Here is a 27,888-nt window from a genome sequence, read left to right on the forward strand (position 1 = left end):
ACATTTACATTATTTATACATATATTATCTACATTACACACAATACATTTTATATAGTTTTCATTTTTTCAAAACACAAAATATCAACTTTCATCTGGATTCTCCTATCAAGTGGCACTCCCATATTTGTTGAGTATCATATTTTGATTTGTTTCTTAAAAAACATTTTTTTTTGACTCTTTAATTTCTTTCTTAAGTCCGTTCCACATATTAATTCCTTTCACTGAAATGATTCGTTCCATGAGTTTGGTTCTGAATCTGGGTTTTTTAAAGATGTCTGTTCCTTTCAGATTATACCGACTTTCTCTTTTTTCAAAGTTCTCTTGGATGTTTCCTGGTAATATTTTACTATTTGCTTTATACAAAATCTGATGAATATTATAATCCACAATATCATAAAATTTTAACACCTTGCACTTGACAAAAAGAGGATTTGATGAATCTCGATATCTTTTATTGTTTACTATTCTCGGTGCTCTTTTTTGTAATATGAAAATTGGCTGTGTATATGTTTTAAATGTTGTCCCCCAAATTTCTACACAATATGTTAAGTATGGTATAATCATTGTATTATATAGGGTGAGTAATGCTGCGTGGTTTAGAATGTATTTTACTTTATGTAACACACCAATTGTTTTAGCTAATTTTCCTTTTGTGTAATTTATATGAGATTTCCAGTTTAGATCCTCGTCGATGATAACTCCCAAAAATGTTGCTTCCTTTACCCTTTGAATTTCCAGCCCATCTATTTTTATTGATACACTATTGTCAAGATTTTTCTTTTTATCGTTGAATATCATATAATTGGTTTTTTCTAACATTTAGAGCTAATTTATTTTGGTCCAACCAATTTTTTATGTTTGAGAGTTCATTGTTTATTACTGTTGTTAACTCTTCTATATTATTTCCAGAATAAAATAACGTTGTGTCGTCAGCAAATAAGATGCTCTGTAAAACAGCTGATGCTTTTGGTAAATCATTCATATATAATATAAACAAAATTGGTCCAAGTATTGAGCCTTGTGGTACCCCCCAACTAATGTCACGAGGTTTAGCAATCCTGACAATTACTTAACTAATATTTTGTTGAATAACCCCTGTTTTTGATAACTGCTACACATCTGTGCTGCATGGAGTCAACCAACCTCTGACACCTCTGAACAGGTATGCCAGCCCAGGAAGATTGGACAACCTTCCACAATTCCTCTGCATTTTTGGGTCATACCACAAGTGCTCAATTGGATTAAGGTCCGGGGATTGGGCTGGCCACTCCATAACCTCAATTTTGTTGGTCTGGAACCAAGATTTGGCTCGCTTCCTGGTATGTTTGGGGTCATTGTCCTGTTGAAACACCCATTTCAGGGGCATTTCCCATTCGGCATAAGGCAGCATGACCTCCTCAAGTATTGTGATTTTTCCAAATTGATCCATGATCCCTGGTATGCGATATAAAGGCCCGACACCATGGTAAGAGAAACAGCCCCATATCATGATGCTTGCACCACCATGCCTCACGGCCTTCAGAGTGTGCTCTGGCTTGTATTCAGTGTTTGGGGGTCGTCTGACAAACTGTCTGCGGCCCTTGGATCCAAAAAGAACAATCTTACTTTCATCAGTCCACAAAATGTTTCTCCATTTCTCCAGAGGCCAGTCGACATGATGTTTGGCAAATGCAATCCTCTTCAGCACGTGTCTTTTTTGCAACAGTGGGACTTTGCGGGGGCTTCTTGCTGGTAGATTAGCCTCACATAAGCGTCTTCCAATTGTCACAGCACTCACAGGTACCTTCAGACCGTCTCTGATCTCCCTGGAGCAGACCCTTGGCTTAGTCTTTGCCATTCTGACTATCCTTCGGTCCATTCGAATGGTAGTCTTCCATTTGTCTTTCCATTTTAAAGCATTGGAGATCATTTTAGCTGAGCAGCCGATAATTTCCTGCACTTTTTTATACGTTTTCCCCTCTCCAATCAACTTTTTAATCAAAGCACGCTTTTCTTCTGAACAATGTTTGGCACGACCCATCTTTCATCAGTTTTCACAGAGAATTGCATGCACAACATGTGCTGGCTTCATCCTTAAATAAGGGCAACCTGATTGACACCTGTTTCTTTCACATAATGAATGATCTCACTGATTGAACTCCACACTGCTATTTTTTTGAACACGCCCCATTTACTTAATTAGTCAATTACACAGACCCAGGAGCATTCATATTATCAAAGTTGGGTCTGTTGGTTCCTCTGACTTTACTACACCTGCTGGTAAATTATTTTCCATTTATTATTATGTGTTAAACCAAAAACAGTGATTTATCTGGTTAGTCATGTTGGACTGCTATTATTCTGAACATCGCTGTATATAACACCTGAAATACTTCATCACAGATCCAGCAATAATCCAGACACATGCACCAAATGTCGTGATCACAAAGGGACACTAATACATTGTATGTGGGAGTGTAAAGCTATATTACAATTTTGGAAGGATGTGCTTAAATGCTTATCAGAAATTTTTGAAGTGAAGATTCCCCTTTCTGCCAAACTTTGTATATTGGGCATATACCCAGAAAACTTTTCAAGAACAAGGAAGCAAAAGAAACTACTGGATTTTGGGCTGCTACACGCCAGGAGAGCTATAGCGTTAAACTGGAAGAGGATGGAGGCTCCTTCAACACAACAATGGATCAAAGAACTTTCAGAATGCATCGGACTAGAAAGACTAACTTATATTGCAAAAGGAAAACAAAGAGACTTTGAGAGGTTATGGGAACCTTACATGACCATCATAACAAGTTAGTTCTTTTTTTTATGATTTTTTTTGTTGTTTTTGTTGATGTTTCTTGTTCTTCCTCATTAATATTTCTGTATCCAAACCATTATGTTGTACTCTACAATGGTCTATTTAAAATTGTTTATTTTCGCGTGCAAACTTCACTAAGTGTGTGTGTGTGTGTGGATGGATGTATGAATGTGCGTCTCATGTGTTGTTTTGTTCATGTCCTCTGGTACAGGTTGATGTAACCAGATTGTTGATTGTATTGTATTATTAAAAATCAATAAACATATATATAAAAAAAAAAAGGAGGACTGGCCTGATGTGATAACGTCATGACTCAGAGGTATGGTTTCTGCTTTCTGTGGTTCAGGGTAAAGAGTAATCTGTATTTGAATCTCACTCGACCCATGGGGCGCCGCAGGGGGACTGTCCTCTGCTCCTCAGGGACGAGTTAAACGCAGGAAACAAATTTTGCTGTACGTTTGCTGTAAACATGACAAAACAACAACAAAGAGCTGCATTTGTCACAATGATTTCTAAGAAAACAGCATGAAAGAAAAAGTGAGTGTTGCACAAATATGACAAGAGAGGGAAACACACGGACACGTTATGTTTACGCAACTTCCAGAGACTTTAGATTGAGTTACACTCATTTCCTGCGGACTTATTTTAAACTCGGCTGTGACGACTCGCCAGACCGTAACCTCAAAACATGTCTTCACCTAAGAATGTCATGATTCTCTGAGACTGACCCAGGAGCTTCATTGTGACTGTTGTCGCCCCAAATAATACAGATGACCAAGGCGCGTGTGAACTCTTTAACCACCGCTGACACACACACACACACACACACACACACACACACACACACACACACTGCAGATGCAAACATCTTGTTACATTTATGAAGCGAAAATTCACTCTCCATAGGAAAAGATAATCGAGTTACATTAATGATATTACACTCAGCGGAGAAATGTAATGCAATCTAGTGATTACCAGCGCGGGGAGTTTCTGACATGTTTGACGAGCAAACAACACCACCTAATTCTGAAATAATGAAACAATCGTATCTTTGTCAGTCAAGCTGTCTGAGACAATGTGGCCACTATCAGCCTCTAATGAGAGAGTCTGGACCTACGCTGACACAACAGGCTCTGTCCCACAGGCTCCACTAACAGGCCGGAGACTCCTCCAGCTCCCGGCACCTCCACCAATGCAGAAAAAGTAGGTCTGCCCGGGACCAGGGGGAGGGGGGGGGGGGGGGGGGGGGGCTTCAGCGGCATTCCACGCTGTGTGCCAAAACCGCTAAATGGCCAACCATTTCCCCGGAGTGTACGCAAGCCATAGTTTGGGTTTCACCTATCGGTGATGTTCGGGTTACAAGTAAACAGGCCGAATGAAATGACTTCCAAAGTGTCACCAGACTGTGACCTGAATGGGACGTGTAAGGGAAGACCGGAGCGTAGGAAGTGACAATGCCAGCTTTCTATGCAGGAGCGGCTTCGGTCGCAACAAAGCAGTGATACAAAACACAAACAAATAAATTGTTCAAAATGCTTTCTTAAGCTGCCAAAGGTAACAGTAAGAAGGAAACAAGTAAAAGTACTGATGTAATTGAACCTTTATTTTCATTTGAAGTGAGACTGTGGTGTTTCTATGTATTCATGTGGAGGAAGCTATCATAACAAGAGACAACGTCACCGTCCTTCAAAGTTCTCTATTAATTCCTCCTTGTAATTTTTAACCTCCGGATTATGCCTCTGTCCTTTTCTGCAGCTTTTCATGGCTGATCAGGAAACCCGCTGAAGAGAAAGAAAGAAGGAAGTAAATAAAGAACCTTTCTGCTTGATTTGTGTTTAAACGAATAGTGTTAACTGTTTACCTTGTTTACCAGCTGTGGCCTGGGGACCCCTAACCAGTCGCACAGCTGGTTTCTGTGGGTCTTTGCCGTGTCCAGGTCACTCTCCCTGCAACCCACAAGGAGCACGGCCGACATTTAACAGACGAAACTGGACTAAAAACTACTTCACAAGAGTCTGCGGCCTCGCCACTGACCAGTTCGTGTCGCTCAGCGACGTCATCACGTCGCCCAACACGTCCGGCTCGATCACATCGTCGTAGGTCAGGAGCATCTCGTACATCTCGCTGGCCGTGACTTTTCTTATCTAACATGTTGCCGGAGAGGAAAACGGTCGCGGTTCAGTCTCGGTTCACGCTCGTTGCTCGGCAGCTCTGCGGCCGCGAACATCACCCTGACGTTAACCAGGTATGTTTACCATACGCACTCATACCAGTAATAAACAAGAAGAACCGCCGTGCCTGGTGGGAACGTCGTGGGATTTGCAGGTATAAACAGAGGATTAGAGTAATTACGCCCTCATGACGGCGTTAAACAAAAAAAAGTCAAGTTGCTAAAAGTCATGGCGGGGGAAACACACACGTCCACAGCAAAGCTTTCAGGACTTTCAGTGAAGTAGGGCGAAACGGAGCTTTGAATGCCGCCTATAAATATCATTTCACCCTGATGTTGACTCTTTAGAAGTCAACAAACTAGATAATTATTAGTGCATTGCTTCGTAAACAGCTGGTTGTAGGTAATATGGAAGTACAGGCTACGGATTCCACTCTGCGTCAGTAAAGTTGTTTTGTCTTGTCAATTCATGTTAATTTAAATGGTTCAATGTTTTCTACAAACTGTGCTTCAACCTTTTCGCTCCAGTAAATCAGAACTTACATGTTCACATTTCGTTCAAAACTGCATTTTGCATGATTTCTTAATTATTTTTGGTATCATGCACACGCTTTCTGTCATTGTTCTCATAGTCGTGAATTTGTCATGTGAAACTGATTCTTTCCATTTGATGTATAATTCATTTTTCAGTCCAGAGCAACCGAAGAGCCACATGTGGTCCTCGGGGCCGTGCATTCTCCAGCTCGGCTCCAATGGTTAGGACTATTCGCACAAAATGTCTGGGGGAAAAAAAGCCGTCTAACAGTTTTTGACATATTTCCACCTGAATTGAAGTGGTGGAGTGGCTGACGGTGTCAGCACCGACGATTTGCATCCTGGCAGTCTTGCTAAAGAACATGAGGATAGCTCAAAGCTTCACTTGATCATTTTGAGAGCGTACGTGCTCCAGAATAGTTGAAGAAGTCTTGCGAACATCTGGTACAGATTGGTGTGTACTCCTATCTTACCACAGGGTATGAATGGCAGAGCAGCAGCAGCAGCTGGGTCAAAACTTTCTTCCTCACATCCCCGTGAAACTGGACCAGGCCACAAAAACTGCAACAACGTGAAAGCGGCGAAGTCAGACTCGACGGTTGCTGTTTTCGCGCTGCGCATCGCGCACACATTTATCAATGAGCTGGCGACTTACACAAATATGCAGGCCTGCAGTTTGGAAATATCTCTGGATTTTTTGAACTCTTTGCACAGGGCCAACAGTTCCACACAGAGAGGGTGACTGAGGAAACAGAGAGAGAAAAACTTCAGTCTTCTCAGAGATCCACATCTTTTCTATTCTTTTTTTTTTTTTTAAAGGCAAGCTGAGATTAAACTCACTTCTCCTGCGTGGTGAAGATTTCAAAGCAGCCGGTGGTGAGCATCTGATTGAACATCTTCAGGAAAGGAACCGACACCCTAAAGAAGGAGAAATATGGGGAAAGGACAGTTCTGAACACTCTGACCCATATCACTTTTCAAAACTCACAAAGGCCGCAAATACAACACACTTCCATCAAAGAAATAATACACACTTGCTAATTGGTGGCCTGAACGATAGAGAAGCAAGACTGTGACTGAGAGATGGCCGGTTCAAATCCCCGGTAAGAGATGCCTTGAAAAGTGAAAGCAAATGCGTGTCCCCACCTGCTTTGGGCCCTTGAGCAATGTCTCAAAGTCTTTAACTGCTCCTACTACGTGAGACTGAGGTGAGCTCAGGAAAGAAAGGGGCAATGCAGAGGGATCTATTTTTCTAAAGGGATCGAGAAATAAACTTTCCCGATTCCCTTTAACCAAACGCTTAAAATTTAAGGCCGGGGTGTCAAACACGTTTTAGTTCAGGTTCCACATGCAGCCCAATTTCACCTTGAGAGGGCAGAGCAGTAAAATAGTGCCATAATAACCTTTAGATTCAAACTTGAAAGTTTTTCTTTGTTGTGGATCAAAATATACCTGATAAAAATATCAATATTTTCACAAAACTAAACAATTACTAGAGAAAAAGACGGCAGTCTCAACTTAAAACCAATTTTAATTAACCGCCTCGAGCAAAATACAGTGAAATGTCCAATAAACATATCCTATAGCTGTTGCATTATGAATGTTTTTACAAACTCCCCCTGACAGCATGGCTTTGAGGCTAGTCTGACAGCAATGAGGTAGTTATCCTTCATGGCAGCAGCATCAATATCTGAGCTCGGGTTTCACTGTCGTGTGTCACTTTTTAAAAAAACAAATCAAGGTTTTCTTTGAAAAGGTTTACAATTTGCGCGGGGGCTTGATGGGCCAGATTGCAGCACCTTGCGTGTCCCGGTTTTGGCCGACAGCCCTGCTTTAGGGAAATGATTACAAAAGAAAAGCTGGCATACAGTGTATATCTGGAATGGGCTGAGTGAGTACCGGTCATTACGAAGATTGCCTCTGAAGATCCTCAGCAACGTTTCTCCGAACTGTCCCAGAGCAGCGCTGTCCTCCTGGATGCTTCTCACATAGTCAAACAAGGAACGGGAGGAAAAATTCACCTGAATGAAAGAAGATATGATGAGAGGTCAAAATGGAAATAAGTTGGACTTTAGACATTATCAAAAAAAAAAAAAAACACAAGTGTGTGCTCAGCATGAAGTAATGACAGTATGACAGTAGAAACATCTCAAATCTGACTGGAAAACTAAACTAGTTATAGCTGAATATTCGAGCCAGGGCAACACTGGGGGAAAAAAAAACAAACTACAGGGGATTGGTGATATCATGAGACAGCAGGAAGTGTTAAACTTTGACATTTGGATCATAGAAACACAACATTGCAACACAAGATACAATAAACATATCAGGTTGTATACTAATACGCCAATGTGTGCTCAGCTGCTTTTGAGTTGCTTTCAATAAATCCAGTCGAGTGTGTGTGTGTGTGTGTGTGTGTGTGTGTGTGTGTGTGTGTGTGTGTGTGTGTGTGTGTGTGTGTGTGTGTGTGTGTGTGTGTGTGTGTGTGTGTGTGTGTGTGTGTGTGTGTGTGTGTGTGTGTGTGTGTGTGTGTGTGTGTGTGTGTGTGTGTGTGTGTGTGTGTGTACGGTCAACCGATGCCGAGATAATTCCTCAAGAGTTGGTAAACACTCCCGACTCTCCCTGGCCGGAGTGTGTGTGCCTGTGGTGTGAGAACAGTAATCTTGGCCCGTGGGCCGATGCAGTCTTGGCTCCAGCTCCTTCATGTAACCCTGTACAAACATACAAGTTTTTCTCGTCTCTGCGGACGTATCTGGAGCGGAGAAAGGCCGGAGTGCTGCAACTTGAAAGCGAGACGAGAGCTCAAACGTCTCAGAGGGACCGGGTCTCAAACCTCTATTGGCAGTGGAATTCAACTTTACTGGCCTCGCTGCTGCTGTTACAGGCTTGCACATTATTTTCTTTATTACACACTTTAAATATTGGAGGTTAAAAATAGCCTAAGCCGCTCAAATGCTTGGGAGCAGGTCCTCTTCTTAATGACCGGGGTTAGGTCTTCGGGGAGGAGGAGGAGGGAGAACCTGATCGACTCCGGTTTCGCGGCTCTGGCTCAGAATGATGTGGAGCAGAGTCGGGAGAGAAAAGGAGCAAGCGTATTTTTAAGATAAGACTGCAGATTTCACTATGATGGGGAATTGTCGAGTACGTCGGAGTCAGCGCTCCAACTGGAGGTGACTGGCACAGACGAACGAACGCGGGCAGGGTGGAGAGGAGTTACCCAGTCTGATATTTGACAGGTGCTTCACACAGGCTGACAAATTGTAGTGAATTTGACAGTAGACACAAGGCTCCCTCTGCTGGTGTAGACGCTTCCTGAATGACATTTCTACCCGTCTATCTTCTATACTAGTTTATCAAACAAAAGCAAAGGCAACACCAACTGAAATACACACTAATGTGTCATTTAGAAACAACAATGAGGCTTAAATGCGTGTTTTTTCACTGTGGGAGGAAACTAGAGTAAAAGAAAAAATAACCCCTGAATCCGCAGGGGAAACATGCAAATTTTACCTACAGAGGCCCCGAACTGGACTCAAACTGGAGATGTTTTCACTGTAAGGCTAAGACACTAACCACTGAACCTGTTTGGATCCCAGTACAATGAAAGCTAAGTTGTAAAAATAAAGAATAAAAGCTGTCCTATCCACACTGGGTGTGTCTGCTCTTGATTTTCTGTGTTTTCCCTTCAAACTGTCATCAATCTGCACACCCCCCTGCTGCAATTCAATGATATTTTACAAGTGGACTCACTGTGGACTCGGTGATCCCTCCCACAGACACGGTGAACCCCAGCAGGGTGTGGTACTGATACTCAGGCAGTCCCAGCAGCTTGGCGATATACTGGAAGGCCTGGGATGGAGCATTCCAGTTCAGGCTGGTGGTGGTCTCACTTGAAACACAAACCAAAAGGAGCCAAACTGTAACCGAAAGCTGCTGCATATTAGAACGACTGTTTCACGTCAAACTACCACATTCTGAGTGCATTCAGCAACACAAGACTCACACAGGAAAAATATCCAACAGCTCCTCCCGGTGGGGGATGTGCGGTACAGCAGGCTCTGAGCTGTGCAGGAGGCAAAGGAATATTTTGCCTGCGTGGGCTCTGTAACGATCAATCTTCTCTGCTGCCTGCTGAGCAAGGCAGCACATCATGGGCTTTACCCTGCATACAGAGAGGTGAGAGATAAAGATGTGTGCTACAAAGTTACTCTACATGGAACATAACATGCATGGCGTCACTCTCAGGGCCAGGTCTTCCTGTAAAGAGTTTGCATGTTGTTTTGGACCAACAGCCTTTCTTGGAATCAGTCACACCACCATGATTATTTCCAATGGCATTGATGTAGGCTACATTCACTCAAATACAAATAAACTTTACAATTCAAAATTATATTTATGACTAATATGGACTAAAAAGTCAAATAGTGTTGTTTTTAATTTTCACAAGTTCAATATTAATCATGACAGCAGCCTGGCTGAATAGGACGATTGTGGTTTACCTAGTTGACTTAAGCCGGACGTAACAGAACTTTAAATGGACACACCATCAGTGATAAAGTCAAGAAAACCTCTGGGTCACGCTGTTCAGACACCTCTCACATCCGGTGTTTGGTCTAAAGTCAAGCGACAATAAATCAAAGTTTAATGCTTAAAGGGAGACTGAGACCCGCTTAACCCTTTAATGGCCAAGTGGTCATGCTTTGTAACTTCTGCGTTTCCTTCTGAGGAAACTGACTGTATTCAGACTCCTTTGTGCTAAATAACAAATCTAGTTGTGGAACAGTAGAACTCAATATGTAGGTAATATTTTACAGGGATGCATTGAGTAATCCATCGCATGTTTTGCCATTTATGGCGAAAATCTGTGTCTTTTGTTAGTTTGACATTTGTGCAATGCATTTGACCAAAAAGGGTGAAGAAGCTTTCAGTTTCTAGGCACATGACTTGTGGAACAAACTTCTCGAACACATAAACACTGCAAATAAAAACTGTTGGCTTATTTAAATCAAGGCAGAACACATTATTGTTCACTGCAGCGTTCTCATGATGTTAATACAATACTCCTTTTAATCAGATGCATTTTTATTGGCTCCATTTTAAATTCTTTACTATTTATCCTCATTTTAATTGCCTTATGAATCCACTTTTCCGTTCGAAATATCTTGTTTTATTTCTTTGATTATAATGTCATTTTATGAATGTCTTTGCCTTTGTAAAGCCCTTTGAATTGCCTTGTGTATGAACGGTGATACACAAATAAACTCACCTTGCCTTTCTTTTATAAAAATGCACAGAATGGTGTTAATCAAAGTTGCGGAATTTAAATGATCCTGAAGTGTAATTCAATGAACCTCTAGGGTTCAGATTTCAATGCATTTCCTAGAAAAAGCAAAAAAGATTGGTCTAAGTCTGCTTGACTGGTGGGCTTCAGGGTTTCGACTAACAAAGCGACAGCTCCCTAAATTATACAAACTCCAAACGTGACACTGTGTACAGACTGTACAATCACTATGAAGTATGAGTCAACCAACAAATGAAATCACGACTCACAGGTCTGGTGAAAGAATCTCCGGAGCACTGCTGGCCACGAGCAGCGTTACATCCATCAGACCGGTCATTGCAGCTTCTCTTACCCTGCAGAAAGAGACAAACGGAGGACAGATTATAACCCTTTCCTGGCACTGGTTTGAATCCAGCTTGTACTCACAATACAGGGACATCAAGTACTAAACAGCCGCGTGAAAGTTAAGAGTTTAAAAAACAATAATCTTTGAATGACAACATGGTGCGCTTAAATATATAGAAGTTTGTCAAGCCACTAGTTTTGGCAGTTATATTATCCATTTGGTTTCATAGCTTCTGGGCACAATTCGTTTGTGTGAAATACTGAGGAGGGCATTCATCTAAAAGTCGCACACAAACACTCACAAGAAGCGAGTGAAACTCTTGATTACTGTCGCAGTGGCGCTCAATTCAAAGAGAAATGTGGGACTGTTTGTAAGGGGGAAAAGAAAGATGTAATCTTACAATTGTCTGCACACTAAAGGGAAAAACCAACAGATAACTGCTTTGCTGTGTGGGTATGGAAATGTATGTGGTGGTAAAGAATAGAATGGTGGAGGAGAAGGTGTGAATGAAAATGAAGTGAAAACACAGATTTGAAAGAGAAAGAGAGGAGGAAAGAAAAGGTGAGCAGAGAGTGTGCGAAAGGGAAGCCCATCCCATATTCTGAGGAAAAGTGACAAGCCGGGTGACATTCCTGGCGAGTCGGTAAGCATGGCCTGGAGCTACTAGTGAGACAGGCATGTGTGTCATGGCCCGATGCAGAGGGACAGAAAAACATCAGAGGCCTCAGGCGGGGGAGCATTCTTAATCCCCGAGGCAAGTCTAAAGAGTGTGTGTGTGTGTGTGTACGTCCACTCACCAGGCCCCCACGTCCCCCCTGCTGTCTGTCGTGTAGTCGCTCATGCTGTTGAGCAGCACGCCGTACACCTGGGCGACATTGTCGGAGCACAGCGTGGAAGTCGGTGAGCCGTGTGCGTCGACGCCGGCCTTCACACACACCCTGAAGGGGGATAAAAATGCAGGAGTTGAAAAACTATTTCCAGGAAAAAAGACGAAATAACAATCAACCAAATGGACCGACGTGCCATTCAGGTCCTGCAGGTAGAGTCAGTCCATTGTTTATTTTAGTATTATTTTAGCCCAGACAGCTGTGAGTTTAGACTAACAGACAAAGAACAGGGGGGGGGGGGGGGGGGGGGGGGGGGGGGGGGCAGAGGGAGCTTCACGCCATACCATCGCTGCATCAAAAGTAAAATATATAAATTCTCACTGAGCAACGGCTCTCACGGCATCCCTCCTGGCTTCAGGAAATCTCGCCTCCTGCGTGAGGGCACACAGCTGCTGGAGGCCTTCAAGAATCTGGCAAAGATACACAGACGAACAAAGCACGTCGAGCGTGAACGCTGGGGCAGTAAGACGAAAAAGCTGCTCGGAGAACGTCCCCGCGGTTCACACCTGCTTCAGTTTGCCGTGGATCATAAACGTCGGCAGGCCTCCGAGCGCGAGGGCAGATCCACACCGAGTCAGCATCTGAGGATTCTGCAGGCCTTCGATGTACTGAGACACCAGGACGTCTACACGCACACAAAGTCAGCCCGTGAACAGAAACCGCGCCGCGCCGAGGCGACTTGAGTAAAATCAGAGATCTAAGAAAACAAACTCAAGCTGCTGGGTCAGCATAGTATCAACTACGATGCCCCAAACACACTCACTTTGTCTTCAACAACACATATTTCCTGCTTCTGAATGGATTCTATTTTGTTGTTGCCGCAACTGTTTATATGTGACAGTTTAATTAAAGAAACCCACCTTGCATCTGTGAGTCAGCCTGACCTTCCTGGGTCTGGTAGTTCTCCTCGCACAAGGCGGACAGGGCCGATACTACCGCGAGCTGCACAGACAATGCCGAGTCATGAAAAGACAAATCTTCTCTCTCATGTGGAACACGGAAAAAGGGCTCGACTGCCATGTGAAATAAAAATCTTCATTCTCTGGTTCGTGGTAATGCTTTGTTTGTATATAAAGAACTACTGAGTTTACCATGATAGCGTCCTTCGCTTTACTAGAAACCAGATGGAGAGTCGTGATGGTGTCGTCGATGATTCCCTGCCAGCCGGCTGAAACACATCAGACACATCTTAGCTTTGGTCTTATTAAAAGAAACTCAGAAAAACAAGAGCAGCTGTTTAAAAGAATTACTTACTGATCACAGGGTCATTCTTAAAGGGCAGTTTGGACAGCGACAGCTTTTCAATGAGGCTACATACTGCAAAACAAAAACATTGAAAAGTCATAGTAAGGAATCATGCCGCACTGCTTTGTGGGTAAACAGCATCTTTTTCAATCTAGACTTACTTGCTGGCCTCATGAGCTCGCCCCCAAAACCCCTGTGGAAAAGGTTCAATATGAACGTTAGTTTGTTATTTCAAAATCCTGCCAGCACAAAGCAAAAGTGACTATTTCTGCCTACCTGTATCGTTTTTTGTCGTGGAGCTGAGAATGTCAACAGATGCAAATTAGCAGGACTTTCTCTTCACTTTAAATCAACTTTTCTGTTCATTCTGTCGCGCCGTGCTCCACTTACCTTCTGGTGGATGAGCTTTAATGCTTCCACACATTCTGGAGAAATAAGGTCCACCACAGTCCTTTATGGAAAAACAACAATAAGACAAATGTGGTTAACTTACAATTATTCATTTGAAATTATTTAGTTTATTGTAATGGCTCCGTCATCAGCAATCATCATCGCTGCCTTTTTATTTTAAGTACTCGGTTTAAATAATGATGTGACAAATGTAAACCACGCCTCGCTCGTGTTACTCCGCCTGTTCACGTCGTCTACCTGTTGGTCTGAAGGCCCACTTTGTACAGGGCGTGGGTGATCTCACCACACGCCAGGATGGCTCCATGTCGACCATGGAGGTCAATCCCCACCGCCGAGGGGAGCAGCTGAGGCAAAACTAAAAACCAACAAGGGAGAAGGAGTTAAATGCATGCGCATAAATGTTAATGATCTGTTCCAGCCATTGACGGGGAAACAGGTAAGGTGACATTGTTTACCCGTGGTTGCCATATAATCGGGCGCTTGAGGCGTCAGGTTGTGGAGGGCTTTGGTGGCGAGCTCTCGAATCACACTGCAGGAGATTTCAGAGTTTTATTTCTTTGCCAGTGAGGCAAATTAACTGCAGCACAATTGAAGCACTCACACGTCCCAGTGGTTGATCTTCATGGTGACTAAATGGTCGATCATAGCCTTGGTGTACTCGCTGAAACCAGCTATGTAGACGCTTTGGGGAAAGACAAAAAAAAAAGCTTTAGCAACATCAGAAACAGTCCCGGCTTTGGTCACAGCGCCAGAACCACTTAAACCTGTGGAAAGTCCTATGAGCCAGCATTAATTAGGTCTCGCATGCAGTTCAGTATGCCTTCGTACCCCGAGGCGATCATCTTCCATGTGTCCTGCTTAATGATCGGCTCTGCAACAATTCATGTGAGAGAGGAGGATTGCTTCTCTTTTAGCTTCGAGTCACACATTTCAGACATGTATGACTCAGCAAAAACTTAAACTTCACGAAAGAAAAAAAAAAAATCCTCGTTCACTAAATCTACTGCCAATTCTAAGTACGTCGAGCTAAAGCGAGCTTGTAGGAGATGGTTGGGGACACACAAGGAAACAAGAATGATTTCTACCAGCGACATTTCATACCAACTGGAGACAAAAAGCCGAGACAAGAATCCATTTTATTGCTGTGCCGATAAGAAAGATCAGAAATAAGAAAATATAAAAATAACTATAAATAAAAAATAAAAAAGACTGTTTCTCACCTGACGTTCAGATAGCAGTGGGTGAGTTTGCCAACAGCATAATAATCTGCTGCTGTCACGATGTCAATACCGTGAGGAAACGTCCCCTGTTGACAGACAAGAAAATAAATGGGTTCTTTTCTTTCTTTTGTTTGAAGGAAAAAAGAGGGAAAAAAAACAAATATTTTTGTTGCATCATATTCAAACACAATCAGGACTTTTGAACCAAAACCAAATAATCATGAGGCATTAAAAAAAAAAAAAAAAAAAGTGATTTAGTTCCAAATGTATCAAGCGTTCAGAACTCTGAGGGGTAATGGCTCAAGGTCAATTGGCTAATTGGATATCCGCTACAGGAAGACTAATTCCTCTCCTTGGAAAGCTTTTCCCGACAAGGCAAGTTGGGGCACGAGGTGGAGATTTGGCAACAAATACGCTTAAAATCACAGTCATTCTGTTCGCCGGCGTGCAAGTCATCAATACAGAAGTCACAAACCTGTCTGCCGACATTCTCCTGGAAGGCGGCCTGAGACAAAATGAGACATAAAATGAAATCCAGGAAACTGCATAACCTCGGAGAGACGGGCCTGAGATGTTGACTGGAGAACTTACCGAAGCGGCTCTGCGGCAGTTGACGTCCCGATCGAACACGGCAGTGATCAGTAAAGCTCTGCAAACACAAAAACACAAGAGTGACGAGGAGACCTTTATCGATCATTTCATTATTTATTTTTTGTACTTTCATCATTTACATGTAAATTTGGCTATTAGGCCTTCATTAAAATCTTGTTGCCACATTATATTATTTTGGTCTGAGGAGTCGGGAGGTTCAGCCACCCACTGAGACACCTCCAGGCGGAGTGGCTAACGCGCTTGTCTCACATTGAGAATGTTCCCGGTGGGATTTTGCAGGTTATCCCTGTGCGAGCGAGGCTTTTTTTCACCCGTTTCTTTCCACAGCTCATTATTTCTGCACTTTTCTCACACACCAACACTGTACTGACAGCTTATAAACATGATGAGAATTGGTGAGTCAGAATAACAGCGTCTGAGTTTGGATTGCATCATGACCACCGCGTCGATTTCGACTAAAACACGCAGGTTCCCAGTGAAAGCAGCCGCACTGTGATTAACAATGACTCCACTGCAATGCCGCAGGTTGTGATTACTCACACGTCAACCTTTACATCCCTCCACAGGCTCTCAATACAAATGGAGACACAGGCCGGGGATTTACACGTTAGGCTTCACACCCTGGACCCAATACTTCTAATTCTGCTTGAACAAAACAGTTTTTCAAAAGGGAGTCGTCCTGCAGATGGAGGCACATTTAGATAAAGGTCAAATGAAGAGCAACGGTGGCCTAGAGGTTATAGAGGCCAACTTGAGATTAGCGGTTCACAGGTTCGATCCCCAAAGCCATGAACATGAAAGCGCGTTTTAATTTTATATTGCACAACATGGATTTGGTGTATTTCTCTTGCGTGTGACAGCTACAAATGGGAAGAAAATGTCAGTGGTTATAATTGTAGTTCTTTAATTTCTTGATTGCAACTTTTTCAAACAGCATTATCCAGCCGTCACTAAGTGAATTTGCCTCATTAGCTTGAAAACAACAACACTCCTGGTAACTTCCTGAAAAATGCTGAGAAGCATTTTCTCACTTCTCTTCAACTGCTAAGAATGAGAACCTCTGTGTGGTGACTTGAGGACTAAGTGTGTCCTCAAGTCACTTAGTCCCAAATGCACAAAAGTGAGCTTTCTGTTAATGTCATCAAGCTGTGACGAACAGAGCAGGAACCAGCTTGTTTTTGCGCTCCTTGCCAAACGGCGACCGAAACCGACAGCAGCAGGCGAAACCCGGCAATCCTGCAGGCTGGGGAGAGGGAGGGTGTTGTCGCGCCCGCTGATGCTAATTTGCTGGGGTTCAAACTGACGCCGCAGAGCTGGTCTGCACAGTTAGGAGCCGCAGGTCCGTACACGCACGCCAGGAGGACCGAGAATTTGGATGAGGCAAACCGTTACTATTGAGAAAGACCGAACGGAGGTCGGTGGATGATGGTGCACTTCTTTGCACTGGTTCCGCTTGCTTTATAATCTTTCTTTTGATTTTCAAAGCGACCGGCGTGGAGAGGAAAAATAATTACTGAAAGTCAGCGTCACACCTTTGGGATAGTCTGAAGGAAAGTTCCCTTATAACAAATCTTAAAACCTAGATTTTAGTCCCATCTATCATAATTTCAGACACACACTTTTAGGCAAACATTGAGGTATTTCTGGTGTACGGGACTAACGTGGGTGATAATTCTATCACATATGCAATCTTTAACTACTACCCATCGTTCTCTCTCCCACAGGTCCCGTGGAGGTTTTGTCTAAAGCAGTTTAAATGTGACATGCGGCACAGGGGGGAAAAAAACACACTGGTTTGAGGATGTAAACGGCAGATTGAAGGCGAACTGTGAAGCTCTCATGCAAATTGTAAATGACCGTGTCGTTCAGAACGAGCTGCAAACAGAGAAAATCCTGCTTCTTCCATCGGCTGGGTATTACCCGTTCTGATCTCTTGATAGTAGCAATGCAGTAAGAAATGTGCAATAAGTTTTAATAAGTGGATTCTGTATTCAAGTAAAGCTTGAACAGCTGTTGGGTAAAAATATTTATGAGATAATATTGTGCGAGTTGTGCAGACGCATTAATTGTAAAAAAAAAAAAAAAATTCGCATCAACCAGTGTTTTCAGAGTGGCCAAAGCCAGGAAGTCAGATTACAGGATTAGTTATTCAGAAATATATTGGGAGTGAAATATGCTGGAAACATGTAAAAGGATAGGCTGTGTTTGCAAAAGACTGACTGGACTGCGAGAAACTGTGTTTCCATCTCCTGCAACTCATTCAAATTCAAAAATGACAAAAGTTGAAATATTTACATATGAAATAAAAGTGAGATTAATTGCAAAAAACCTGCGATTATTTAAGCCTTTTCAATGGAATAACGAAAAAACTTACTGCATGCGTCACCTCAAATCAACAAATTGTCTGAACAGAGGAAAAAGCCAGCAGACATAGGTTCTTGATAGAGTGAAGAACAAATACTACAAACAAAAGAAAGAAAAGAAGGGTGTTTACCTGGCAATCTCAGAGACAAAAGACACAAGCTCCTTGGGTTCGTACGCCCTGGCGAAAGACCAGCACACATAACAGGCGGCATCACGCACGTTGGAACCGACGCTACACGCGCCCCTCTTTTCCTCGTAGGTCAGTGACTTGACAATGAGCGGCACAACTGCAAACAGAGCAAGCAGAGATACGAGCTGATTGACATCAAAAAAGATTTTTTTTTTTTAAAATAAGATAAAGATTATGCTCTACAACATTATCGACTCAGAATAATTAGATTCTGAATTTGAATGAAGTGGCTGTTTAAATCGTCATCAATCTACTGTGAAATTCTTCTATTGAAGAAATAAAATTTTTTTAATCAAGCAGGTCAAAAGCTGATTATGAATTACTCACAATATAGGAATCATGAACACAAGCTGGTGCCTAATTTCTACTGTCGACACCATCAGTAATACGTGTTTCTGATTTCAAATCAAGAAATCTGAACACAATTTATGACGGTAATAAAATGGATTATTTTCACAAAAAAGTCAGTTAATTTATTTCCATCACTTGAAGATCAACGTTTAACATTAGGTATAAATATGTTGTTGTCTGCACCTCAGGGGAAACTTTAAACACTGTAGTCAGACAGAGGACAGAGTGGCCAGTCCAGAAAAAAGACAAAGATGGAGCGACAAAGAGTAACCATGAGGGAGAACACCCCCCCCCCCCCCCAACCCCCCACCCCCCTCATGTAAATCATTGCTTGAGGCCTGACTAATATCGGGTACATCAACGTTGCCCGTGGGCGCTGCTGTTTGGGCTGAAGCCCCGCCCACGGCTGAGACAACACCTCAGAGAGAGGAACTCACCACACAAGTAACATCAGTCACAAACGAGCTGTGAACTCAAGAGTTCATATTGAGACGGGCCGCCACGCTCCGACACCGGTTGTGAACTGGAGAGCATTTTTCTGCTTCTCCTTCTACAAGAGCAGGTAATGGTTTGGTTTTTTTTTTTTCTTCCTATTTTTATTCTAATTTACTACTAAAGAAGCAACATTCTGATTTATTTATGTGCTGTCGATCACCTTCCAAGCCTTCCTGTGTTATCGGATGAGACGTTTGCAGTGGTTCCGTTCACTAGTTTGTAAAGTGTATTTATGTGCAGGTGGAGGCTCGGCGTGCACCTGTCGCTGCTTCTTAATGAGCCGCTGCTGGAGCGCCTGAGCTGACTCCCCAACACTAACTATCAGGCACTGCGAAATACTTTCTCACAAAGGAAGAAATACTATGCTTCAATGTTCCTAAATGACCAGTTCATGCCAATAGAGCTGAAAGTATACAGAAATATTTTTAGGGGGGGAAAAATATGGGGTTTTTTTTAACAATAATTCAGTTTGAGAAAATGTTTTAAGAGAATTTCCATCTGAATTTCATGTTCTTAAGAGGGGAGTGGCTTTGCCTTGCTACAGCAGTTGGAGAGAAACTTGAGTGACAACTTGTTGCGACAGCACATGACAATCAGGTTCCTCCATGCACACCCAGAAACACAGCTTTAGGTGATACTTCATTTCAGAAGAGGGCCCCGAGGTATTTCAGATGCCATATCGCCGCCTCCTACTGAAACGGCTTATTGCAGCAGCGATTACTCGGCTCTTTCAGCTTGATGAGAATGGCGTTACTGATAATATTAGGCAGATACTTTAAACATTTTCTGTATTTCCGCGGCCGGTGAGCTCATCAAATGATTGAATGCATCCCGCAGGTGTAGTCATGGGAAGCAGGTGGCTGGTGTTTCCCACGCCGACAGCGCTGAGTTTAGTAAGGTTGAGGTGGAAAGCAAGTCCCTGCATGCCCTCCGGGGTCGGTGCGAGTGAGCGCAAAGTCTGCCTGCCTGGTGCCTTAGCAGTGCTTTTAACGTCTCTGGACAGACGAGCCGAGCAATACCCTAACGGACTGGCAGGTGAACAAGCAGACCGAGCGGAGGTGTTTGCAGGCTGCTGCCAATCAAGTCCGAATTAAAGCAAGATTCTACTGCACCTATGCAAATGAGCAAGTGACTTTTTTGCATACAGGTATTCCTATTTAAACACTCCGCTGTTTGGTACACAACCCTGTGTACAGCAACAGTTACAGAAATACATTAGCCTGAGGGTGCAGTGTTTTTGCAGCAAAAGATTTTTATTTTTTTTTGCCAAGCAGCTGAAGCAGGACTCGGGAGAGAAACCTTCCAATGAAAGTTTGATCCTCCTGAACCAGTCAGACGACTCTGAACAGACTCAGTATTGTCAGCTCAGTGACAATCTAAAGCAAAAAAGTGCAATGATTCACAGGTTGCTTGTATCTTTCAGGTCAGCCCATTCAAACATTTACTAACGCGTCCGCTGTATGTTTTGCATTATCAGAAACTTTGCCATTCCGATGGAAGCCGCTAAGGAACGCAAGCCGAAAAGGCCCCACTACATTCCCCGACCGCCCGGCAAACCCTTCAAGTATCAGTGTTTCCAGTGTCCGTTCACCTGCAATGAAAAGTCTCACCTCTTCAACCACATGAAGTACAACCTGTGCAAGAACTCCATCTCCCTGATGTCGCAAAAAAATGGACAGACAACTCGACAGATCAAAGCTGTAGCTAAGGCAGCCCCAGTCGGGCCTAAGGATTGTACAAACACATCCCCAGGAGCTCAGACCAACAGTCCAGAGGAACAAGAAGCAGTGGAGAACAAAGATGAGAGCCAAGATGACACGGAAGAAGTTGATGTTGGGCGTGACAGTCCGGTGAATAAGGACAATGAGAGTGTGGCAAAATCAAATACGGCCACAGACAGAGAGAACGGGGAGTGTGACGAGGACAAGGCTCTGCCGCGGCAGTCGGCCTTCTCCCCCGTCACACCCAGCCGCGACGGGGCAGAAGTCTTCAAGCCGCCGGTGCCACGCGCAGAGGATTCACAAAACCCCGTCCCGACTTTCAACCATCCAGGCTTCCCTTGGGGCCCGATTCCACCACCCATTCCCTTAAAACCCCTCCCCCCTCTCATGGTACCCGAGTACCCTCCGTACCTCCTGCCTGACCGGCCCCTGTATCCACCGTACTACCTCCCAGGAAACCACCCCATTAATGAGACTAACTCTTCTTCCTACCCCACGGAGTTTCTGAAACATCAGAGGGCTGTGGTTCAACAACCCATGACACCACCTCACACTGCCCCGTTTCCCCCTTACCCGTACAGATACTGCCAACCGCTTCACCCGCTACACTACACGTTATACAGACCCCACGAGCTTCCCATGCCAATTGCAGGACCTCGATATCTTTCTCTGGATTTGTACGGCCCAACCCTCGGCCCTAAGGATTATGACTTGTACATGCATTCACGTTCCACTGACAACCACCCACAGACTTCGCCACCAGAAGACAGCCACCCTGGCCAAAGTGAGGACAAAGCGACGAGGCTGAGCCCTAAAGAGGGCTGCTCCGCACTGGGGTCTCCTGACAGACCCAGTCAAGCACACATCATCCAGAGAGACCCAGAAGCCCCCCAGTACACCCAAATGGGTGAGTCACAGACTCCTCCACAACAAGGACACACACCTGCGCCAGCGCAGCCGCTTAAAAATGACCTGAGGGGGGAGCCCTCAGTGGAAACTTCACTGCAGTTGCATGAAGGGTACGTGAAATCCTGAGTTCTGTTCATTTTATTTGCCACATCTGTTCATTATCTGTACTTAAAGATTTTGTTTAACTTTTGGTTTTATCGTTTCTTTTCCAGGTCAAGTGAGAGCAGACAATACTCCTCGGTTTCTGAATCAGGTCCTAACACTCAATCACAAGACGATTACGTGGACAGCACGGACGACCTGGCCCCCCTCAACCTCTCGACAAGGAACCACGACAAAACAAAGCAACCCGATCAGGCATCGAGGGGCTCTGACACGGAGAGATTAAAGGAGAATGAGGTGCCTCTGAACCTGAGCCTTCGAGCTCCTTACGGCAGCCCCGTGCACAGCTCCGCCCTGAGCGAAGCAGGCAACGAGCTGCAGGAAGAACCTTGTGACCAAAGGCAAACTGCAGCTTTGGCACTTTGTCAGCTTGCCATCGCGAGCTCTGCTGCCTCTTCATGTGACTTCAGCTCTGTGGGTAGGCCCTCAAATGATGCCGCGAGCACTGCCACAAAACAAAACGCCAAGCAAAAGAGCAGGGTTAAGGGAAGAGGCCTGAAAAGAGCACAAAGTGGCCATGTTGACAGCAAATGCCACAAACCAAACAAGAGAGTGAAGGCACACGGGAGGGCTCTGCGGAAGAGGCCTCGCTGCTGTTAGCAGCTGCACCTTGACTGGTGTGAAGGACTGAATAGCTCATCTTTATTGCTGCAAGCCACGACATCAAAAGATTCCCGACTGCCTTCATGACGCACTGAACGTTTCCATTATCCTAGCAGGAGTTGATGTGACATGCCAACAGCACTGCCACAAGGACATACATTCAAATTACGTTGGTTAAACACCTGCTCTCACCTCGTCGACTTTGTTAACAGTAGAATCAATTTTCCAGAAGTGTAAAACTGTTATTGTAGTGTAGAAAATGGACAAAAAAAGATGTAATGTTGTATATGTTGTCAATACGTTGAATTAAACAAAAAAATGTTGGAAAGAAAAGCTGTCTCATTATTGTCCGTCCATGTTCAACGAACATACCGTCTTTCAGTCTGGAGGGCAGCAGCAGACCTCTTCTCCCCAGTTCGGCCAATGCCAGGCAGCCTCCATGCCAAGCATTATCTGTTTCCTGAAAGCTTTGAAAGCAACAAACGGGTAGAAACATACAGCATGTTAGAGAAGATCTGGGCACTGCACAGCCCGCAGGCCGCATGCAACTCTTTGGTTTCACTTGGACGCGGCCAACTTAAGGTCACTGAGAAATTAAAGCGTCATATAATTTGTGTACATGATGCAGCACAATTACTTGGCCTGACATACAACCTGTGTAATCTGAGCACCTGTCTTAAAAGTGTTGGCGAGTGGCACCCACAATCGCAACATTTTGGGGTATTCAATAAGACTGTATGACTGCTATTTAAAAAGAAGTAAGCAAAAAAAAAAAAAAAAAACTATCATATTGACAAAGAAAGTGGCAACCAGCCTCCAGCATGAAAACTACCTGAAGCAGTCCAGCAACGATCCAACCACCTCATCAGCCAGCTCCTTGGGAAGCCTCCCAGTCAACCGTCCAATGCTGAAGAGTTAAAAAAAAACACAAATATTTCAGAGGATATAAAGAAATGTCAAAAACATGTAGAAACATGCAATATTTGAACTGTTACCCCTTTGCTGCAGACCAGCGCACAATTGTTTTCTTGTCTTTCAGTCCCACCAGGAGATGCTCTGTAAAAACAACAGCCATCTGAGGTTTTTATTTCTTTCACGACATTATGTGAACGTTTTGTCATTTAGTGGCGACATAAACTGACCAATAACCATCTCCACTTCCTCAGGAATGTCATAGTCCTCCTCATGTTCTTGTACTTCCTTGTCCGGACTCACAGCAGCCGACTGAGACATGGAGAGGTTTGCTGCAAGGGACCGGCTGCCTCTCTGGTACCTGGAAACAGGCAACACAACTGTTCTGACGCTTCCTGATGCACTTCTTTCAGATCCAGTTAGGCATCAACGAACACAAAGATTTTATGTAGCAATTATAACTCAATATGAGACACTGCCAAAACAATCATTAGGTACTGAGGTGTGGCCTTGCGTGTACTGTTTATTGTGGCGTCTAACCTCCAGCCGGCCAGTCGTGGCTTCAGGAAGGTGAGGCCGAGCCTCTGGGTGAGTTTGACGTCGAGCTTCCTCAGCATGGCCTCACTGCTCTCCGAAAGACATCTCTGCTCCAGACACTGCAGCACTGTCGGAGCTTGGAGAGCAAAATACCCATAAGCCATTTCCATTGAGAAAGTTTGTGAAAGTGTATCAATAAAATATAATAATAAACAATACAACAAACCAGATTTACATGAGAGTTGAAACCCAAAGGTAATAAAGTCTCTTTTTTTGGGAGTCTGTTGCATGTTGTCTTCATTAAATAAACCATTGCTGATGAATAAAAGACAAAAGAGGAACGTACCATGCAATAGGAGGTCATCCCGCTTTCCATGTTTGAAAAGCTTAGCCTGTAAGAAATAAACAAAACTATTGAAGTGAAGTGAGGAAGAATGTGGGCATGGTAGCAATGCACTTTCTACTTGTCCAAACAAAAAGACACTAGAGCCTAAAATCAAACTGGGATATTCTTTCTGTGAAGCGCACATATAAATGTAAGGTCATAACTGAGAAAAAAGTATTTTATTTTGAGAAACCACACCCTTTCTACAGTTAGATTTTTTTGTAGGTGTCCTCAAGCACTGATGAACGGAACACACAGAGCCTGTTTTGAATGCCTGAAGCACCACATAGGCGCCAGGGTTCATATCCGAGACATTGGGTGAACGAATACTTTTTAAACATGTGATTCAAGTGCATGTGTCAACATTATGAGCACAATGTCCTCGCTCTACGGCTGCATTACATTAGCTTAGATTACACAAATCAAACTGAAAAGATGCACTATCATTTTCAAACAAATGCAAATAGGGACATTATGTGGCGCAAATGTGTTTTATAATTGTACTTAAGAGTCCTCCATGTCAATCATTTAGCATTGGAACAAACTGACATCAGTAACTTGAAGCAACAGATCCCACAAACGCAGCAGGTGCATTACACACCTGTTCAAATCCCATGGGATGTTGGAGGAAACATACCAGTCATGTCAGCTCTTGTAAACTCCACAAACTACCGTCTGCATATTTTAATACAACAGTGCCAGCAGATTATACTGGCTTAAAAAAACACACACACACACACGCACACGCACACACACACACAAATGGGCGTCCAAACAAGACCGATGCATGACTCCAGGGTTTCTGTGTTTACCAGAGACTGCAGAGCACCGTCCAGGACGCTAACGCTGTTCACTGAATCATCCTTCGTCTGGGATATCGTAGTTAGACTCCAGTCCAAAAACTCCCCCAGGCACTTTTGTTGCGCGTCAGGGCGAGCCAAGAACCTGCACAGTCATGCATAATGAGAATACCTTCAAATAATTAACAGACACAAGCAAAGAGATTCCAAAGGGCAATGTTACCCTCTGCTGGCCGACAGAACTAACTACATGTGACCGGTTCAGATCTGACCAGATTAACAGGGTTTTTTGGGGGGGCGTGAGAGAAGCCAGATTACCTGTAAAAGACTCAACAGAAAGGCCCCAGACGAGATTGTCCACATTTAAGCACTACATGGCACAAAAATTCACATAATCTATTATTGGGACTATAATTTCTATTTACTGGCTTTGTGAAATTATCGACTAACGTAAGTAACAAGTTGCATGAGACAACACTTTATATATTCCCATGTGCAAATAAACTCGTGACTGGAAATATTATATTGATGTTCATATACAGTCAGATACTGAAGCACTTACTTTGATACCAGCATTGAGGCAGCATCTCTGGGAGTGTCAACAACGACAAGATAATCCTGTAAAAAAAAATTGTAAATTTGTCAAAATAGAGTGACACATGTACAAGCTGGTACATAAAAACAAATACACAGACATTGTAAGGAATAAATACAAAGCTGGTGTGTTGTTATTAACTTAACATAAACTTTTGTCTGATCACTTCAGTTTGAACAGATTTACGGTTGTTTTGTGTCGGCTACTCTTGAGAAATGTGGATTTTTTTTAAGTATGTTTTCTTTGAAATGTTTACAATTCACTTGGTGGTTTGGAAGGTCAGATTGGAGCCTCTGACGCTTTGGTCCAGGGGCCTGACGTTGAATACCCGTTTTAGGCTCCGATCATATTGCAGGTCTTGACGCTCAATTACGATTTCTTATTGAGATCGTATTTCTTTGTGTCAAACACTGTTTGAACCACATTACTCCCAGTACACTGTTCACAGAAGTAAATATGGATGGAGAATCTCTGAAACAAAACCTCACAATTTTTCCAAAGACTAATCACGTCACCGGTGTCTGCCTTGTACCTTGTCCACCCCCCCCCCCCCTCACATTTTGGTAGTGCTGCTTCCTTAGGCACAGATTTGTGACGTCAGTCTCACGTCTATTATGTGGAAGTCACATACTTCAGCTACACATCTGATTTGGTATGACATACGATCAAGGCCTGAGTCTGGGTTGCAGATATCTGAATTGCAACGTTCACACTGTCACAAAACAGATCGGACATGGCTCACTTGTGAGCATAAAATCAGAAGTGGATCACATTTGTCTGCTGTGCGAACGGAGCCTAAACAGTTCTTTCATTTGTTGTTGAAAACGCAGACAAAACAATAGCCCCATGACGGGACGTGTGACACATTGAAGACATTGATACTTATCTTACCTTTGCAATGGCTAGAATACGGCCCATGGTTGTCTCCCTGGGCTTTCCACTGTCTGACTCCATGTGACCGTCCAGACGAGAAAGATCAAACGGAATGAGGCACGTCACGGTCAGCCATAACAACAGCATGTAGCGAGTCTCCCAAGTCTGGAAAGAAAAAAAAATAGATGAACAACTCAAGATCTGAGAAAAAGCACTAACTCTGGATGATGAAGTTAAACTATGCTGCGAAATGCTTGACTTGAAGAGTTCCCTTTTAAAGTAAAGAACCACAGCCTCACCTCAGAGTCTTTGGGATCCTGTCTGGACAAAAGGTCCAAAACTGGTTGTAAGTCGGCCACCTCGTGAGGGAGAAGCTGCATGAAGACTTTATAGCCTCTCACCTATGCAAGTGTAAACAAGAAAAGTTATTCAAAGCAGGGAGAGTGAATAAGATTCAGTGTTTTGGGTTATTCAGGACTGACCTTACAGATGATGTAGAGAAACTTGAATCCCAAATGTACCAATGATGGTGGAGACTGTTCATTTTTAATCGTGTCCAATATCATGTTTAGCATCCACTCTAAATTAAATATGACAGTTAAACAAATGAATGAAAAACACTTGATCACACATGCAGCACGCTGGTATTAATAGTTGTGTACCGAGATGAGGATCCAGGAGACGAGGTTGCTCCTGGTATTTGTTCAGAATCACTGTTGGGGGGGAGATGAGAGAGATATATCACCAGCAACACCAATATCGCGAATTATCTTTTTTATTTGGGGTTTTGCAGCCTGTGTGTCTCACGTAAGAATGTCTGTGTGGCCATCTCGCTCTGCACCAGGTCTCCGTGAACTCCCGGCAGGCTGCTGATCAGAGCTCGAGCATCTGCGTTCTCACTGAAGCCGCCCAACACACACGTCTGGACAATAGCGTCCTCTTCTTCTCCTTCACCACCGAGGGACCCGCTCTCCATCTCCGACAAGGCCATCCCTGGTCGCTTTTCTCCCCCACACAAAGTGTTTCGGTTCCTGGACGTTCAGCTCTTTTTCCCCCAGTAAGTTAGTGGTGGTCCAGTGAGGATGCTAATATTATTAGCATGTATGTCCCACAAACACACAAATCCGGACGAAAGAAATCTCAAAGAAGCAACATGTAGCTAGGAAAGGGAGCTGATCTGGAAGATATCGGTTTGGAAAATTACTTCACTGAAATTGAAATGAACAAAAACAAACAAGAAAATGCATGTCATGGGTGTGTTAATGGAGCTAACTCGATTTGAAGTGCGCAATGAACGCCCCAGTACGGAAACCGGCGAGGGCCAGCTGGAGCGTCTGTCACGTGACAAACCAAAACACACACATTAATTCAGTATTTCCTGTTGAAATCATTCCACCGAAAATAATAAAAACTAGAGGTTTGCATTTCAAGAATAAAATACAAGTTGATTGCTGAAACTGTAAATGTAACTGTTGTCTTTCGTCTT

General features: G+C 43.6%; 2 protein-coding genes across 2 annotated transcripts; one reads left to right on the top strand and one right to left on the bottom strand.

Moving 5' to 3' along the window:
• Positions 1-4,377: 4,377 nt before the first annotated feature.
• tbcd (tubulin folding cofactor D) lies at positions 4,378-27,718 on the bottom strand. Its single transcript, XM_080487865.1, has 39 exons — positions 27,210-27,718; positions 27,065-27,115; positions 26,885-26,982; positions 26,702-26,803; positions 26,421-26,567; positions 25,497-25,552; positions 24,947-25,079; positions 24,096-24,141; positions 23,753-23,885; positions 23,443-23,573; positions 23,296-23,356; positions 23,133-23,207; positions 22,673-22,767; positions 18,000-18,156; positions 15,485-15,542; positions 15,369-15,398; positions 14,894-14,979; positions 14,275-14,355; positions 14,129-14,202; positions 13,911-14,028; positions 13,653-13,713; positions 13,539-13,561; positions 13,424-13,455; positions 13,272-13,334; positions 13,109-13,185; positions 12,878-12,959; positions 12,524-12,642; positions 12,339-12,427; positions 11,928-12,068; positions 11,054-11,137; positions 9,507-9,665; positions 9,254-9,392; positions 7,403-7,524; positions 6,344-6,421; positions 6,159-6,245; positions 5,977-6,064; positions 4,834-4,943; positions 4,661-4,745; positions 4,378-4,580 (listed from the first exon to the last, which is right to left on the bottom strand). The coding sequence occupies exons 1-39, from the start codon at positions 27,391-27,393 to the stop codon at positions 4,569-4,571; spliced, it is 3,567 nt and encodes a 1,188-aa protein (XP_080343991.1). The 5' UTR covers positions 27,394-27,718; the 3' UTR covers positions 4,378-4,568.
• On the top strand, positions 18,833-22,625 carry znf750 (zinc finger protein 750). Its single transcript, XM_080487866.1, has 3 exons — positions 18,833-18,972; positions 20,383-21,645; positions 21,748-22,625. The coding sequence occupies exons 2-3, from the start codon at positions 20,399-20,401 to the stop codon at positions 22,295-22,297; spliced, it is 1,797 nt and encodes a 598-aa protein (XP_080343992.1). The 5' UTR covers positions 18,833-18,972; positions 20,383-20,398; the 3' UTR covers positions 22,298-22,625.
• Positions 27,719-27,888: the final 170 nt, after the last annotated feature.

Source organism: Lipophrys pholis (genome assembly GCF_963383615.2).
Source record: "Lipophrys pholis genome assembly, chromosome: 19".
NCBI classification, from domain to species: Eukaryota; Metazoa; Chordata; class Actinopteri; order Blenniiformes; family Blenniidae; genus Lipophrys; species Lipophrys pholis.